The following is a 15,952-nucleotide window of genomic DNA, read 5'->3' as shown; positions in this document are numbered from 1 at the left end:
TGGCCATATGAACCTCAACCACTGAAGCAGAACTTCAATGTAAAAAAATACCTCTTGTAGTCATCATGGATCGTATGAGCCGCATAGCACCTAAGCAGAGGTTTTATGAATCATTCTGTTAGAGTCAAGAAATATTTTACTGTGCCCAAAGAGAAACTCAGATACCAGGTATCTTTATGAATCTAGACTTGTGGTGATACCCATGCAGAAGTAAGATGTGTGCAAGTCTGATGTATTGCCATTTCACACCTGAAATGTACAAAGTTGTGTGCATGTTTACAGTCAGTTACAAACAAAAGACATGCCATGAAATCCAAAAGAACAAAGTCCCAGACAGTAATGATAACCTGGTTAACCAAAGACATGCCCCTGGAACAGTGTCTGACTCCAACCTTCTTGACAGGTCAAGTGAAAAACTGCAAATAATCACTCACAGCTCTCCTAATATATAGTTTGTATCACATAAAGTACCATTCTCCAGATGCATGTTGCATATGTTAGCCTCAACTTCTTTCAAGTCAACAAAACAAACAAGGCAATTTCATTTCAAGACAATTCCTTGGAAAAAAGAAATCAGTTAGATAATGGACACTGAGTATAATTAAAACTGCATTTTATTTAATATACATTTCACACAGATTAAAAATCCAGTCACTCGCATGTCCTTGCAAAACAGCTTTTGATTCATTCAGGAGAGCTAGCAGACCATGACATGTCCTTCCCAAATGCCAACGGTTCTTTTAACTGCCAGGCTACCAAGTGATTTGCTACCACTGTGCCAGGTATGTGTCTTTTTAATACCAGTTTATAGATTTACTGTGAGCCATTTTGTAAAGGAAAAAGAACAAAGCTCTCCATACTAAACTCAATAATTCCTAAGCACCGGGGCTTCTGAGAAGCATCAATGTTTGAATTGCTGATACAAATGTTTGTTGTCTGACAAAGTGCTACCCATTCTGAATCAATGAAGGCACTGTAGATAAAATGGAAAGTAGGACACAATCATCACCAAAAGTCATGACAATGACAAATATAAAAAGTAACTTCTGAAAAATATCCTTCCCTATTATTTAAGAAAAGGTGTTCGGGATACAGAAGGCACAGTTACATTTGTACAATTAAAATTCTGTGGCTTCTGACAGCAAACCAAGACAATCTTAATCTGGCATTTGACAGGAGTTGTAAGGCTCCAACAACTACTGAACCCACTGCACTGAGTCCCAAAAGTACTGGATGATATGTTAGGATTATATATGCTTTGGGAATTTTCCCCAAAGAAGCATGAGTGTGCTTCTGGAGTGCTCTCTGCTAGACAGGAAATCTGAGTTAATTTCCCTTTTACATCCAAGACATTCTGCAGAACTTAAGCAGGCATCAGATTGCCTTGCACTTCAGTACAATAGTAGTAACAAGACTTGCCTATCTCATATGACTTGTAAAAATTGCAACATTCTGAGACACAACCATAAGACTATCATATGACCAAACTGAATCCACGGTTCTTCCATTACCCCAAACTGAGTTCACAAACCAGTTTATTCTTTACTCCTACAACCATTTTACTAAAATGAGCCCAAGTTAAAACAGCATCCCATTGGCCAACCTATCCTCACTTTGAGCAATGTGAGATATCAACAAATTAATGCTCAGCATGGTATTAAGAGGATAATGAAGCAGATGGAATACCAGAATAGGAAGGATGGGGGGGACAACCCAAAACAAAAGCACAAACCAAAAACTGAGATGGAAAAAGCCAGCAAAACATAGGCAGGGAAACCATGGGAAGAAAAGAAGTTCTTAATCAACAAGTTAGGACCTTGGGGAGGAAGAGTAAATTACAGAATTCATGTCTCAGGCTCTCTGCATTTGTTTTCCAAAACAAATTCATGTACATATACTCCCCTGGAACTCTGATATAAATGTTAGCAACACTATTGATCCAGTTCAAAATGTTTAGCTCCCTTGTATAATAGCCACTTGTAAACTAATCAAAAGCCATTTATTTCTTCACTATTAAAGAACCTAATTTATATTTCAATGTATAATCAATATTTCTGAGTATTAATATTCTCCTTGAGAATTTACCTTAACCTTCCTCCACCTAGTTATATGTTAAGTTAGTATTCTGTCTCTCATACATCATGCACATGCCCATCAATCAGGCCCAGTAACACTTTTTATATTTTGTAACTAGCTCCTCTGCACAAATTAGATGACTTTTTATCAGCTTGCTGAAAAACAGCAGAAATAATTTGGAGTTGCAAATCATTTCCAAAATTCTTAAGCTGAAGGCACCTCACATTGGGCAGTTCTTTTGCAGAACATCTTCAATAACTGATTATATGCAAGGCAGAGAGAACCTCTGTTTGCTAGATCTGATGTAGCATTAATTTTGCCTTAGGAAAAAAAAAAAAGGATTAAGTGCTGTACTATTTGTTTGGGAATTCATTAGTTTGCAAAGAGTTTTGTGCCATCAAGGAGGGCAGAGTATTAACATGTTCAAGCATTCTGGGCTCTCTCTTACATATATGTATTCCTGTTAATTCATCCAAACTATCAAGAACATAAAAGCATCACGAGCCTCTTCTGTTGGTAGCACTTCTCAAGGAATACTCTGGCCTTAAATGTAAGAGTCCACTATTCATAAAACACAGCTGCATTATGCTTTTTTTCATCTTCCTTCAAGTTAATAAATTCTAATTGATTAATCAATATTTGTGCTCTCACAATTTTTCCCCAGGTTCATGAGTGGCAATATGCCCAGAAATTGCTCTTGCATATCTGTAAAGAATATGTATAGTTTATTACCTTTTAGAAAAGGGTCAAGACCTATTTGAAATAGTCTCTACAGGCATTAGCAGGGCAAAGAAGCTCTCCAAAATAAAATTTCCCTGAAAGAGAATATATGATCTAACACTGCTTGTGAATTCTTACTAAAGAAAGGATTCAGATTTTAAGTGCAATGGTGCGGGCACAGCTTTGATGGTACCAGTCCCTTGAGCCACTCTGATAATAGGTTCATCACATTTTTAAACTGCTGGCCTATGGGCCATACAGCCAAACCAAATATTCGGTTGTTAATCAGCCCCTGCAAAGTTTCATTTTAAGAGATAAAGCCAAAAGAATAACATATCTGAATTGCATTGTAAAAAGGAAGTGTAGAAGGCTGCGTTGACCACCAGACTAGTAGCTGGTGCTGTTCCTCCCAGAGATAGAACAGTAGTTAGGCTGAACAGAGACAAGTTCCAGTAACAGCAACTTGAGGCTCATCCTCAGTAATGGCCTAAGGTATCTGGTCATCATCTTGTTTTCTCCTTGCTGGCAAGGCCATTACTGAGGATGAGCTTCTGATTCCATTGACAGTAACTTCCAGCATCTGGAGCATGAAGGAGAAGATGTGGTAACATGCTTTCTGCATGCATGTAAAGCAAGCAGCCTGGCTGTCCTAGTTTTGCTAGGACAGAGTTAATTTTCTTCTTAATAGCTAGAAAGCACTTTGTTTTGGTTTCAGTATGGGATTTGTTATGAGAAGAATGTTGATAAGGTACAAAGACTCTGTGTTTGGGTAGTTTGCAAGTGCAAAGGGCTGGGAGAGGGAAAGTGTAGTAATTAGCAAAACCCAGAATTGGCATTTGGATCTGCCAATGAGATATTCCATATCATATTATGTCATGTTCAGCATATTAACAAGGGCTGACCAGAAAGAGCGGGGATTCTCTTGGGAATCGCTCAAGGCTCACTCTTCTGTGGTTTCAAGTTCAGGATTCCTTTTTGCCCCTCTAGGATCGCTATCAGCAGAGGGTGAGCTATTGTACTGTGCATCACTCATTTTTATATATATATTACTATCATTATCATTATTATTATCATTACTATTTTATCTTACTCCATTTATTAAACTGTTCTTAGGTCAACCTACAAGTCTCCTTACCTTTACCCTTCTGATTCTCTCTCCTATTTCCTGGGGGAAAGGAGGGGGTGTGCAGCTATGTGGTGTTTGGCTGCCAGCCAAGCTAAACTACTACACTGGCATACCATGGCAATACTAGGAGAACAAAGGTAATACTAGGATTTCTGGCAATGGTGTAGCAGACAATCAAGAAGAACAATAGAAAATACCATGGTCTAATAGGAAGAGGATTTCTGGGAAGAACAGGAAGAGGTGCTTCAGAAGAGGAATGGGTTAATCTCACAAAGGTTAGATTAATAGTGTGGGGAGAGGAAAATGAACATCTTTCTCACTTTTCATTCACTTATCCACACAGTTCTACTCCTGGAATTTCTCTTGATTCTTTCCTGATCTGGTCTGTTCAGATGGACTCTTTAATTAAAATGCTGAGGAGTACTGTAAGTCACCTCATAACTACTGCAACTTCTCCTGCTTTAATGATACCCTTCTCTTACCCTTCCATTCAAGTTAAAACACAGTGTGTTAGAGCAGGGTGAAGTTTCAAGAAAATGTGGACTCAATTTAGCATCATGTACTGAACCCAATTCTGATCATGCCTTAGGACATGTTGTTATATTGTATTTCGGAGGGGTGCCCTATCTAGGAATGGTGTTTGACTCCTTGCTAAAAGGCCATCAGGGAAAAGCCCTTAAGCACTTTACATTGTCTCTTCCCCTCTAACTCAATGACCTCTGAAACAATGTTTTTTCATGCACAGAACTATAGCTGAAGTTCAGTGCAAGAAAAAACAAACAGTGGGAGTAGGAGACACTATAGATACACAGCTTGACTTTTGTTCCAGAGGCTTTAGCTTTAGAAGCTGAAGATATCATCTCTCTCCAAGATGAAAGAGTTTTTTTGCTAATACACCAGAGAGCAAACTGCAGCAGCTGGCACCACATGCGCTTGTGCTGTGGGGTGGAGAAGCAGAGGTGAGGAAGAGAGCTGGGATAGGAACATTTAAATTACTGCAACTACAGTGGCAGAGTTCTTGAGTCACTGCCTAGCAGCAGAACAAGAAGGAGGAGTGGGAGAAGTCCCCAGAGGATTACAGATCTTGGCTCCACGGAAGGAGCAAGCCAGACTGAAGAATGCTACATTTTAATACCCTGGCTATCTTCACAGCTCAGTAGCTTTCCAATGCCTTTTATGAGAAAAGTTATTATAATGAAAGACTCCTTTACAAAAATTATCTTATTCAACTTTCCAGAACACTGTCTGTGAAGGACTTAAAGCAGAAGGAAGCGTTCTTAATCCACTGGACAATCTGAGCAAAGGGGAAAGGGGGTACACAAATCTTGGTAGATCCCACGAGTGGATATCAAGGCTTTGGATTGCAGAACTCCGCAAGGGGAGGACTCGGCTAAGAAGTCTTCTGCTAAACACCTGGAAGAGACTGTAGGAACTATTAGCAATTAGAAGTAACTGATTCAGAAGCAAAAAGAAAAGAAAAGGAGTTCAAAACATGAAGGGGATGTGGTGTTGAGACAGCAGCACAGTCCTGAGAAGATCTCCACAAACAGGGGAAATAATCCTTCAGTATTCCTTGGAAGAATTATATGAAATGCCCATGCTGGAAGAGTTTAATGCTCTATGTCTACACAACATTACAATATAGCTGATCCAAAGCCAATAGATCCCTGTCCTGCAGACCAAGTGGCTGAAGACTATTTGGACAGAAGATCTAGTTCTCACTGGAAGGCAAAGAGGATCTCATGCAGAGAATTGATAGTATAAGTAAATACTACAAAGAAACTGTGTAAAGCCAGAATCAAGAAAGCAGTAGCTCAAAATTAACATCACAGCAGATCCTAGGAATAGATGATAATCCATTGGGTCACAGGGCTCTTAAGAGAGAAACGCTCAGAGACTCAAGAGGGGTCTGCCAAAATGCCACTGGCAGGCTAATGAAATGATGGTACAGCCAAGTGAAAGCCAGGACAAAGCAACAATAAGGAAAATATACAATAAAGCAATTTCACATCCAGAGCAGATGCCCACAAACCACTTTGTGTCCCCGCAGTTATGAAGAAAAAATAATTCAGGAGCAGAAGGGGCAAATATTTGTGTGACTTTAGCTTGAACCAGTATAGTGGAACAGCTAATTAACCACCCATTAAACAGACAGCATGAGGGAGGGAGTTAGGAAATCTTCTGTGTCAGGATCCCTACTGTCCCAAGAATGCACACATATTAGCACCTACATGGAGACTTCTGATGCCCTTCTATAGCTGCAAAGCTGGGGGTCTGTGGCTCACTGCTCCTCAGGGCCTCTCTGGGAACAGGCACCCAGGGTCAGGGCTCAGCCTTTGTGCAGACAAAAGCAGGAGCTGGAAACTTGCAGCACAAATTAACCTACATTCTCTGTAACAGCACCTGACTTCCAAACAGAGCTGCAGGCTGGTCTTTCCATTAGCTCCCTCTTGAATCCAATTTGAAACTTTTTGTTCTCATGCTTAAAACTCCACATAATTATTTCCCTTTCCCTCATGCTCCCTCCCCGACAGCATTGAATCAATTCTCCTGAGAAAGCATTTGGTGTGTTGTGAGTCATCCCAACCTCAGTGTGCATGTTTTGATAGATACATTCACCTTTTCCCTTAAACAACCCTTTGCTTTTTTGTAAAATTGTCACCTTTGTCTGATCCAGATCACTCATTCACTCCATTTAAGCTTTCTTAGAAGCCCATAATTGTTTTTATAGGCAATAGAAGGAAATTATCTGCACAGAAGAAAATTATCTGTAGCATTTTTATGGTATCTGTATTAAGTGAAATAATAAATATATTGCCTTTGCCTTTCTCTTTTTTTTTCCCTCTATTTCACAACTTGCTTGTTCAATTACATCTATAGCTAAACTGTAGGCTTTGGGGGTAATTTTAGGTTTTGATGGAGCATTCAACACACTTTTGGATGATAAAAAGTAACTAGTAGAAAGAACTTAAACATTCCGGTTAACTGATGAGTTTATATATATATCAATGTACAGCAAGAAAATTTAAAATAAGAAAATACTTTACAATCATGTTAATATATACATTCATATTAATGTACTTCAAAACTATCATTCATGGTGGTGAGCAAAAGGCCCTCTATATATGATGCATCAGTTACAAAAATGGCATTTCTGGAGTTTATGAAATGGTCAAGAAAGCATACATAAGTGCTTACAAAGTCAAATCTGTAAACTTCTGCTCAAAAGTTCAAGAGAATTCTTAGCAGCACTGCTAAATGTTGTTCATTGCAAAGAATATCTTACCGGATCTAGGTTCTTAAAAAGAAGAATGTCCTTGCATGCCTCCTGCAGTCTGTTTCTTTGATCATCTGTTTTAGGGTGAATAATCTGAGGGATATAATAGAAAAACCTTTAAAGTGGTTATCATATAGCAGCACCAGCTGAAGGACTGAGCTAATTCAGCTAAGCATTTTACACAATATTTTGGCCATGCTTCATAACACCTTCATGTCAAAACCTTCAGGATCTGAATAAACACTCAATGATAACATTATATCACCAGAGCATTAGCAAATGAAGCACTGCTGTATTTAAGCTAACAAAATCTTTGCATTTGTAAAATCCAGTTCACTTCTGCAAGCCATTCCAGATATCTCAACTATTGCTGCATAAACATTACTCTACTACTCCCTAATCCTATTTGGAGCACTTACGTTTTATAAAGAGAACCTCTGTTACATTTAGCCATTTGCCCTGACTACTTCCCAAAGAATATTTTGGAAATAGAATCTGTGTTAAATTTATATCAGAAGTTTCACAGAGTAAACAACAGGCCTGACACTACTGAAGTGAGCCAAAGATTTACTAAATTACCAATGTCCGGTTAATGTGAGTATCAATTGAGGTGTTAATTCAACTCATATGCTTAAAAAGATACGCTAGGTTTCAAAGCTGTGATACTATAGGATAACCTTTTTGACAGTTTTACAAGCCAGAAATTAGGTAGAATACAAACATTTAAACTTGTCTTAAAGTCATACTTATGCTATTTCATACTAAAAGCTAAGTAATGCCTTTAAAAGGGTGACATAAGTAAAAGAAATATAGTTCACTAACTATTGCATTGCACATCTGAAATTTTTAACAATTTTATAATTTACCTTTTTTCTGCCTTATGAAAAATACGAGAATATTGAGGAAACTACTGCAAGATTATAAGGACACTAAATAAGTACTTTTAGGAGCAGGCACTCTCTGGACAAATATAATTGCACAAAAACGTTTCCTTAACAGACAATGCATCAGAGACGTGGTAATTTAGAATAATACATCAGGACCTACAAGGGTGACTATTAACTTTTAAATGTTCCTTTGACATGAAAACCCCACAGATTATTAAAGTATATTATAATAAGGATGCTTTTGGAAAGGAATGGTAATGCTGGTTACATAACTCACATCAGTGCTATTTTCTTCCTAAATTTAATGCCTGAGAACTGAAAGAATAAGTATTTGACTCAAAGCATTAAATAATACCCTAGATTCTGTGTCGTCCTCTTCCTCATCAGGATTGTAAGCTTCTGCACACACTGAAATTTAAAAAAAAAAAGGTACAATCTTAATTCAAAGTACAGTAATGTTTCACAAGATTTACAGAACAGAAAATGCATTGTGCGGTGCAGTAATAATATGCAGTAATGTAGAACACTCAATAGAGAATCACAGAAGATACTGCTGATAGGCTCCATAGCAGGTCATGTCCAAACTGCCCCTGAAAAAAAGCTACACATTGTTTTTGGACCTGTTTTCTGTGTTTTAAAAGATGTCTAATATACTTACAAATTTCCCACCTAAGCTGTTCTAAGTGATCTTACCTTCCTATCAGGTTTTTGGGGTTTTTTTCTGATGTCTAAACTAATTCTTGTTAGAATTTAAGCTATCCATACTGGATGCAGAGATCGGATCATTCCCTTCATCTGTGTAAGTTCAAGGTGGTTTGGGTTTTTTGGTTTTGGGGATTTTGAGGGGGTTTGTTTGTTTTACATACAATGTTTCTCTCCTACCTATCTTTTACTCTTTAGGGTAAATAATTCTGGTTCTTTTTTTTTTTTTTCCCTTACAAGTAATGTTTTTCAGCTCTCTAACTATCCTCATTGCTGTTCTCTGCATTCCCACCAATTAGCCCTATCTTTACTGAAGTGTGATTCTCAAAACTGGACCCAGTATTTGATCTGAGCAGAGTACTGAGTACAAAAGATTAATTACTCCACACATTTTGCAGACTTTTTCAACCATACATACCTTTTTCACAACAATTGATTATGTTTGCTCATGTAATATCCATGACTTACATCCCATTTTCAAAGCCCACTGCTTAACCAGCTGTCCTGTGTCCTGTACACAGCTATTCTGCCCAAGTGTAGTACCATGCACTTACACCTATTAAATATTACCTTATTCCCCAAGCCACTTCTCCAATGTATCAAGATAATTTTCAATTTTAATCCTGTTCTCCAGCATCCTTCCAACCCATTCTCAACTTTGTGACAACTTTAAATTTAATAAGCATACTCTCTAATACCTTATACAGATTATTACTGAAAAAACAGAATAGTGTTAAAAATAAACTCTTTTGGAATAAACAAATGGGAGTGAAACAGCAGTAGCTGCTTGGAAGTTACCTTAACTGACCAGTTTTGCAGCTATGTCCCATACAACTTACATTAACTTACACTGCCTGATGTTCCCTCGCTTGGTTATAAGGGAGTCTTGTGAGACAGCATTCAGAAGTTTCTTAAAAAGTGGAAATGTAGGACATCTGCTCCTTTTATTTTATCCACAAGTTTTAATCTCTCATTACAGGGTATTAGATACTTCCAAAAAACCCATGCTGATTGCTGTTCGTTGCTTTCCTTCAGGTACATACAAAATATTTTAGTATTTGGCTACAATTTCTCTAGGAACAAAAATGGTTTGTAAAGTTGTGACAGGCCTCTTCCCTGTGTAGCTCCTCCATCCTTTTAAGGATCAGTTTTTCTATTTTGCTGTATTTTCACAATCTCTCATTTCTCTTCTTCAGACTCTCAATGGTAATTGCTAACAGGGCTGAAAATTATTTACCCAGTTCTTCCAGTTTCCAAGTATAGCGTGTCTCAGGCACAGCTAACCTGGGAACACCTAACACATTAAGTACGCTCTGATTTGTCCTTCCTTTATTCTAGGCTGAGTTTTCCATATGCTGTGAATGCCACTAGCAAAAACTGATGCGCTTCTGTTAAGCAGTAGAGCAACACTTTCCTGGAACACGTTCTTACCAGAAATACACTTTCAGGACAATTTCTGTTACTTCTCAAGTTCCTTCTTGTACACAGTCTTGTCTTGTTCATATATTTTGGCCTTGGCTTAATTTTTATTTTTTTTTTTGGTCTACATCTTGTGCTATTCTTTTGCACTCATTCTGAATAATCCAAACTAGTTTCAGTTTTCTACATGGTTCCTTCTTGTGCTTGATATAAATAAAGTGCTTATATTTTAGAGAGATTTATTTTACTATGCTTTTTGTCCTTCTCCTGTGCTGTCACAGTCTGCACTTTTTATATTTTTTTCTTTGAGGAGCACCCAATCCCTTTAACTTCTTTTCTCCAGAGTCCTTTCCAATGAGATTATGCCTACAGTCCTCCTGTATCTCCTTGAAACCTTTTGTTCTGATTCTTTTACTCAACCTCTTTCCCTTCCTGAAATCCATGAGGTCTGTCATCCCAGGGTAATTCTCACTCAAGCTGCCTTTTCTCTCCCTGTCCTTGAGCAGTTTCTCTCCCAGAGCTGGTATCAAATAGAATAACTTCCCCTTTGATTGCTTTTCCCATTATCGAAATTTGGTCATAAGTGCACTGTAAAACACGTTGGGCAGTTAGTATTCTCCTTCATTGGTTTTCAACAGATGACTGATTAGTTAATCCCCAATCATCACTATCTTCTCTACTCTGCTAATAAAAATCCTCACCTACCTGATCTGTTTGGTGGTCTGTGCAATGATAGAGCCCATGAGCTTCTCCCCTTTTAGTATGACTCATGGACCATTGGCACATCCAAGTCCCCCTGCAGCTCGGTCACAGCACAAGTGTCTGAACCCGATATACAACAGCAACAGCCTCTTCCTCCTCCCTGTCCTCCCACCACATCTTTGCTATGTTAGTTCAGTCACACTGTCACTGATGGATTAAGGTTTCAGGTCCTCTTGTTTATTTGCCATATTTCCTATAGCATTATACAAACAACTTCTAAAGTAGTAACCAGGTAGACCTATTGACATCCTCATTACCCCATCCAATGAAGACAATTTAATCACAAAAGGTATCATTTCACATATTATGCAGAGTCCCAAACAAAGTCTTGGTCCTCGTCGTATCAGGCACCCAGAAAACACCAAAATGACAACTTTAAGTTTTTGAAGAGGCAAAGTTTTATAAAGAAATTTTATACAAGTCCCTTTGGAACTGACAGAAAGATTCCTACCAAGTTTACTAGGAACTGGATTTGGTCCCAAATAATTACAAACGCCCACAAAAGGAAGTCTGCAATCTGTTGAACAACTACAATATTTTACCTCTACATAAACAAAATGTTCCTACCAACTGTTTTATGGTATTATAGTTACTTCAGTCTTGTCTGAAATAAACCTGAGGGGATTTTATTTAAATAGGAACAATAGTAACATGGAAGTAAGCACCATAACCCATCATAATGTAAATGACTATTTTGTTTCACCTGGTATCAGCCTCTGTGCTCTAGTGCATGTATGTTCCATGGGAGTCAACAAATCTGTATTACAGTACAGCATGCTGCTGGGTGTATGAATAGTCTGTCTCAGCCTGAGGGACAGTTACATCCTGTCCTTACCTCCAATAAAACCTCTACATGAAAAAAATTACACGAAACGGGAATTTAATTTAATAGCTTTGATGTTGTTACCCCAGAATTGGCAGGTCTTAAAGAGCCTGGCTGAACATTTAATAGTCTTCCAGACCACATAAAAGAAACCAAATTTAGCCTCATCCATGCCCATCCTGAATCATCTTATCAGTCCCTTGCACATAGCCTGAAGCAGGATCAGTACAGAAAGAGAGCGTGTTCCTGAGGTCTTCTGTGTCATCTAGTATCTCTGCTCTAACTTCACTCTTCTCTGCTAGAAGCTCATTTCAGTCAGTCTCATTAACTATCATCAGCAGGTGCCTTCATTAAATATTTCTTCTTTAGCACTGATTATGGACAACATTGATTTAAGAACTGCAATTTCTCCTGGCTAGTGCCTATCTGCCCAAATTTCAAAATTATTTATTTTTATCATCTGTGATGAGAAATTTACTCTTCTGGTCACAATTCTGTACTTATTTTGCCTTGGCTTATCTTACTGCCAAAACCAAGGATGCATCTTTCATTTGGGTTGCAACTTAAAGATTATATCAATGCTGTGGCTCTGCAGTTTTAACTATGGAGTTTTCTTTCTTTCACTACTTACTTCAGTAGCCTGTCCTACAGACTTTATAGTCTAGTAACATATTAATTTCTAAGGGCATACCACTTGATACATTTTACTTCATAAAATATGGTCTCTGACATTGCTATGGTCCACTGAATTTCATGACATGAACATTGGGGTTTGGCACATGAGGATCCCAATGACATAAAGCACCTAAAACTAAGTCAGATGCCTCTTATGTAGACATCCACATCTGCAGAAGTCATCTGGATTCCAGTTACAGTCAGTGGAGAGAAAGTGGCACATTTATGAAGTGATTCATCTGACCTGTATTGCATGTCCAGATTAAGATGAGATTAATTAAAAATATGTCTAATAGGCTGTGATAAATCCTATCCCTTGAGATGAGTCTTGTATGTTACAACTACCTGCAAGACTGGTTCCCCCACTTCTCCATTTAGTCCTTATTTATTGGAAAACAACAAAATTCATCATCTGATGATGCTCACACAATAGCACATTAATTCATATATTTCAGAGAGATGGTCTGTGGTCCCCATCTCTTTTGTCTAAGGCTTGACTGGCACCACAGGCATTAATTATTCTGAACCACTCTACTGGTTGCTGGTGGCTGCAACACTCACAGCGTTCAGTATTTCACTTTTCTGCCTCTCCAGCTCATTCCACATTCCCAACGGTACACAGTACATGGTGACTTTATCATGCTCAAATGCCCAGCCACATTTTGCTGTGTGTCACTACTGAATGCTATACTGACATCATTGCTCAAAAAGCAGTCCTAATACTGTTCTTAGGCACCTATTTCATCCCGCGCGTAATTATGGCATTAAAAAATAGCAATACAAACACTGTACATATTTCTACCTTAGTTGCTAAGTTCAACTAAGTGAAACTATTTTTATTCAGTTTTTCCAGCTGAGAGTTACATTTCACATAAAATTGCCCAAGATGGACACAAATACCAACAAGCCCAAACACATCAACATAAAGTATTTGCAAGAAAAATCTGAATTGTCAAACTGCAGTGCATTATTAGAATACACATGCACTGAAAACTGCACACAGCCCTACGTGGATTGCTCTGTCAGCAAGAAGAGGTAAGCTTTTATAATTTCTAACTCATCACTCCAGGTAAAGTAAATTTTCTGGTTTTCAGCCAGTAAATACATTTTATATTCAAAACCAGAAAAATGGTCACTTCAGATATGAATTAATTCTAAAATGAAAACTAACATACAGTTATCGAATGCAAGATCACAAAGATGTTAGTTGTGCTCTCTCTATTCTCTTAATGTATCAGGAAATCAGAAGCTATCAATAATGAAGTGAATGAAAATCCATATATAATAATAAAATAATGTATTATACTCAAAACATAGAAGGAGAAACAATCAATATGCATGTGCCCCTTCCAAAGCACAGAACCCCTGAGTCATAAAGCCTATTACAAAGAATTTTACAAGAGAAGAGCAGCTGTGGAAATATTTCTTCATCCCATTCAGGGCAAATCAAGACTACAGTTTTGCCAGCACGACTATCAAGCTGGAGCATGAAAACAGACCATTTCTAGTCACTGTAGCTACGTCAGCATGCCATACATCCCTACAAACATCCCTAACTACGACAGCTCCGCCCATTCCCTCATTCAGGAATGTCACTTCTCTGGTACGAAATTGCTAAGGTGACTTAATGGCAGCGTGACATTTTTTTCCATTTTGTCAGGACGTACATCTCTTCATCTACTAAACATAGATTAGAAACATGGTGCACAGACACTGCTTGCATGGCAGGTGGTAGTTCCAAATTGGACTACAAATACTACAGGACCTCCAAAGTTTCTGACACGGAAACCCGTTTTTTAACATTTCACCAGTTCCTACCACTGCAGGAGCACTTAGCAAGACAGCTCTGCACCCCAAAACTCCAATTTCATAAGTAGCTTATATTTAAACAAAAGGAACCCTGTGTGATGGTAGCAGTAAGAAATAACTGGTCATGGTCTGATGCTTGCAACTATCAAATCTCATATTATTTCCAGACCTGGTTTTGGCTGGACCACATGGAAGATGAGATTGAAGAGCTGTAAGTAAACACAAGGACTGAAGAACAATTCAGAGAAAGGATATCCACTTTCTCCTCTATCTGAGCACACAATAAATGAGATAAATTTTTTCCAATTCCCCATGATATAATAAGGCAACACCAACTGGCTCTGCTGCTGAGATCCACCATTTGTGCAAAACTCTGAAATATTTCAAGGAGTTAGGTTTACTTTAAATATAAGCTAATTTTGAACAAAGCATGATCACTGAGGCTATCATTTCCCATAATACTGTCAAAAAGAAGGCATCTGTGAAACACCTACACCTTATAGGGTCACCAAACTGAAACTTTATCTAGACATAATTAGGTAGATTAATACACAGAATGCCTGATACCTTGCAATTCCTTGTTATTTTAGACATAAAGCATTTACACTACAAATGTTATCCAAACTGCAATAAAAGTATGTATGCTCAGAAGAAAGGTCTAGTAATCAGAGAGACATGAATATTCTTGAGATTTCCTCACAAGCAACAAACCAAAAATTGAAAAAATTCCTCTCCAATCTACCAGATTTATGGGGTAACAACTTTTGAGTGGTCCACTACTTAACACAAATCACTAAGTGCTCAGGACACCAGCCTAAAAATCCAAAGCTGCATAATATTCAGGCAACTTGTTTCCTTTTAATCAGGAAGGTGGCCTTCAGTTCATCAGTCAAGGACTAACTGAATCGGACTCTTGGGACCACTGTCAAGACAGTCTGTTTCAAGATCAGCTGCTCATGAAGGACAGTTACCTACTTTTGCTTTTAGTGTATATACTGAAATTCTCCAAAGACTGCCTGATAGTCATCAACACATACCAAAAACCGTGTTTGTGCTCAGCTATGCAGCTCAATGGCAAAACCGTTTGCCAGAGTTGGAAGACCTTGCTCAGCCTGTACTACAAGCTTGCAGGAAACCAAAGATTCACACAATCAACTTTTCTACAGTATTTTCTCTTGTCCATCTGCTACCAATGTTATTTCTAATGAGTCAAACTGCAAGATATTTCCTCCAGCATTTATAAATAACATGAAGTGCCTAATATAACATGTAGCATCTTGAATAAGGTCCATGCCAATAGTGAGTCACAGAACCTCTCAAAGATTCTCTGTTCAAAAGTCCACATGAGGTTTATTCATATTTCTCCAATCCTCACACCGAAGCAGGGATGCCATCAAGATTGTACCGAACACTATGAAAGCTCATTTGAAGAAACATGATGGCCCACAGAAGACATTCTTGGATAACTTTATCCCAGTTGAGTTATTCACACGTTTTATTTGGTATATAACAGTGAACACTGAGACGCGTTAGACCACAGTAACTTCCTGTACTCCAGAGGCCAAAGCACTCTGCATCACAGCTAGCAGGCTCATCGCTGGGTCAAAGATGCTCTTCCCTGAAATCATAGGGGTTTGAATCATTGAATAGGCTCCTCCACAGAAATAGCAAACTTC

General features: G+C 38.2%; 1 protein-coding gene across 1 annotated transcript in view; it reads right to left on the bottom strand.

Annotated features, from left to right (window-relative positions):
• Positions 1 to 15,952, bottom strand: part of LOC104519003 (cAMP-dependent protein kinase type II-beta regulatory subunit) — a 34,087-nt gene that overhangs the window by 11,400 nt on the left and 6,735 nt on the right. Inside the window, exons 2-3 of the mRNA XM_029086677.1 lie at positions 8,442 to 8,496; positions 7,209 to 7,292 (exon numbers count right to left, since the gene is read on the bottom strand). Of these exons, the coding sequence (XP_028942510.1) occupies positions 7,209 to 7,292; positions 8,442 to 8,496 (139 nt within the window). The remainder of the gene's footprint in view (positions 1 to 7,208; positions 7,293 to 8,441; positions 8,497 to 15,952) is intronic.

Source organism: Antrostomus carolinensis, unplaced genomic scaffold, assembly GCF_000700745.2.
Source record: "Antrostomus carolinensis isolate BGI_N321 unplaced genomic scaffold, ASM70074v2 scaffold2069, whole genome shotgun sequence".
Classification (NCBI taxonomy): Eukaryota; Metazoa; Chordata; class Aves; order Caprimulgiformes; family Caprimulgidae; genus Antrostomus; species Antrostomus carolinensis.
This window is presented reverse-complemented; position numbering and strand designations above follow the sequence as displayed.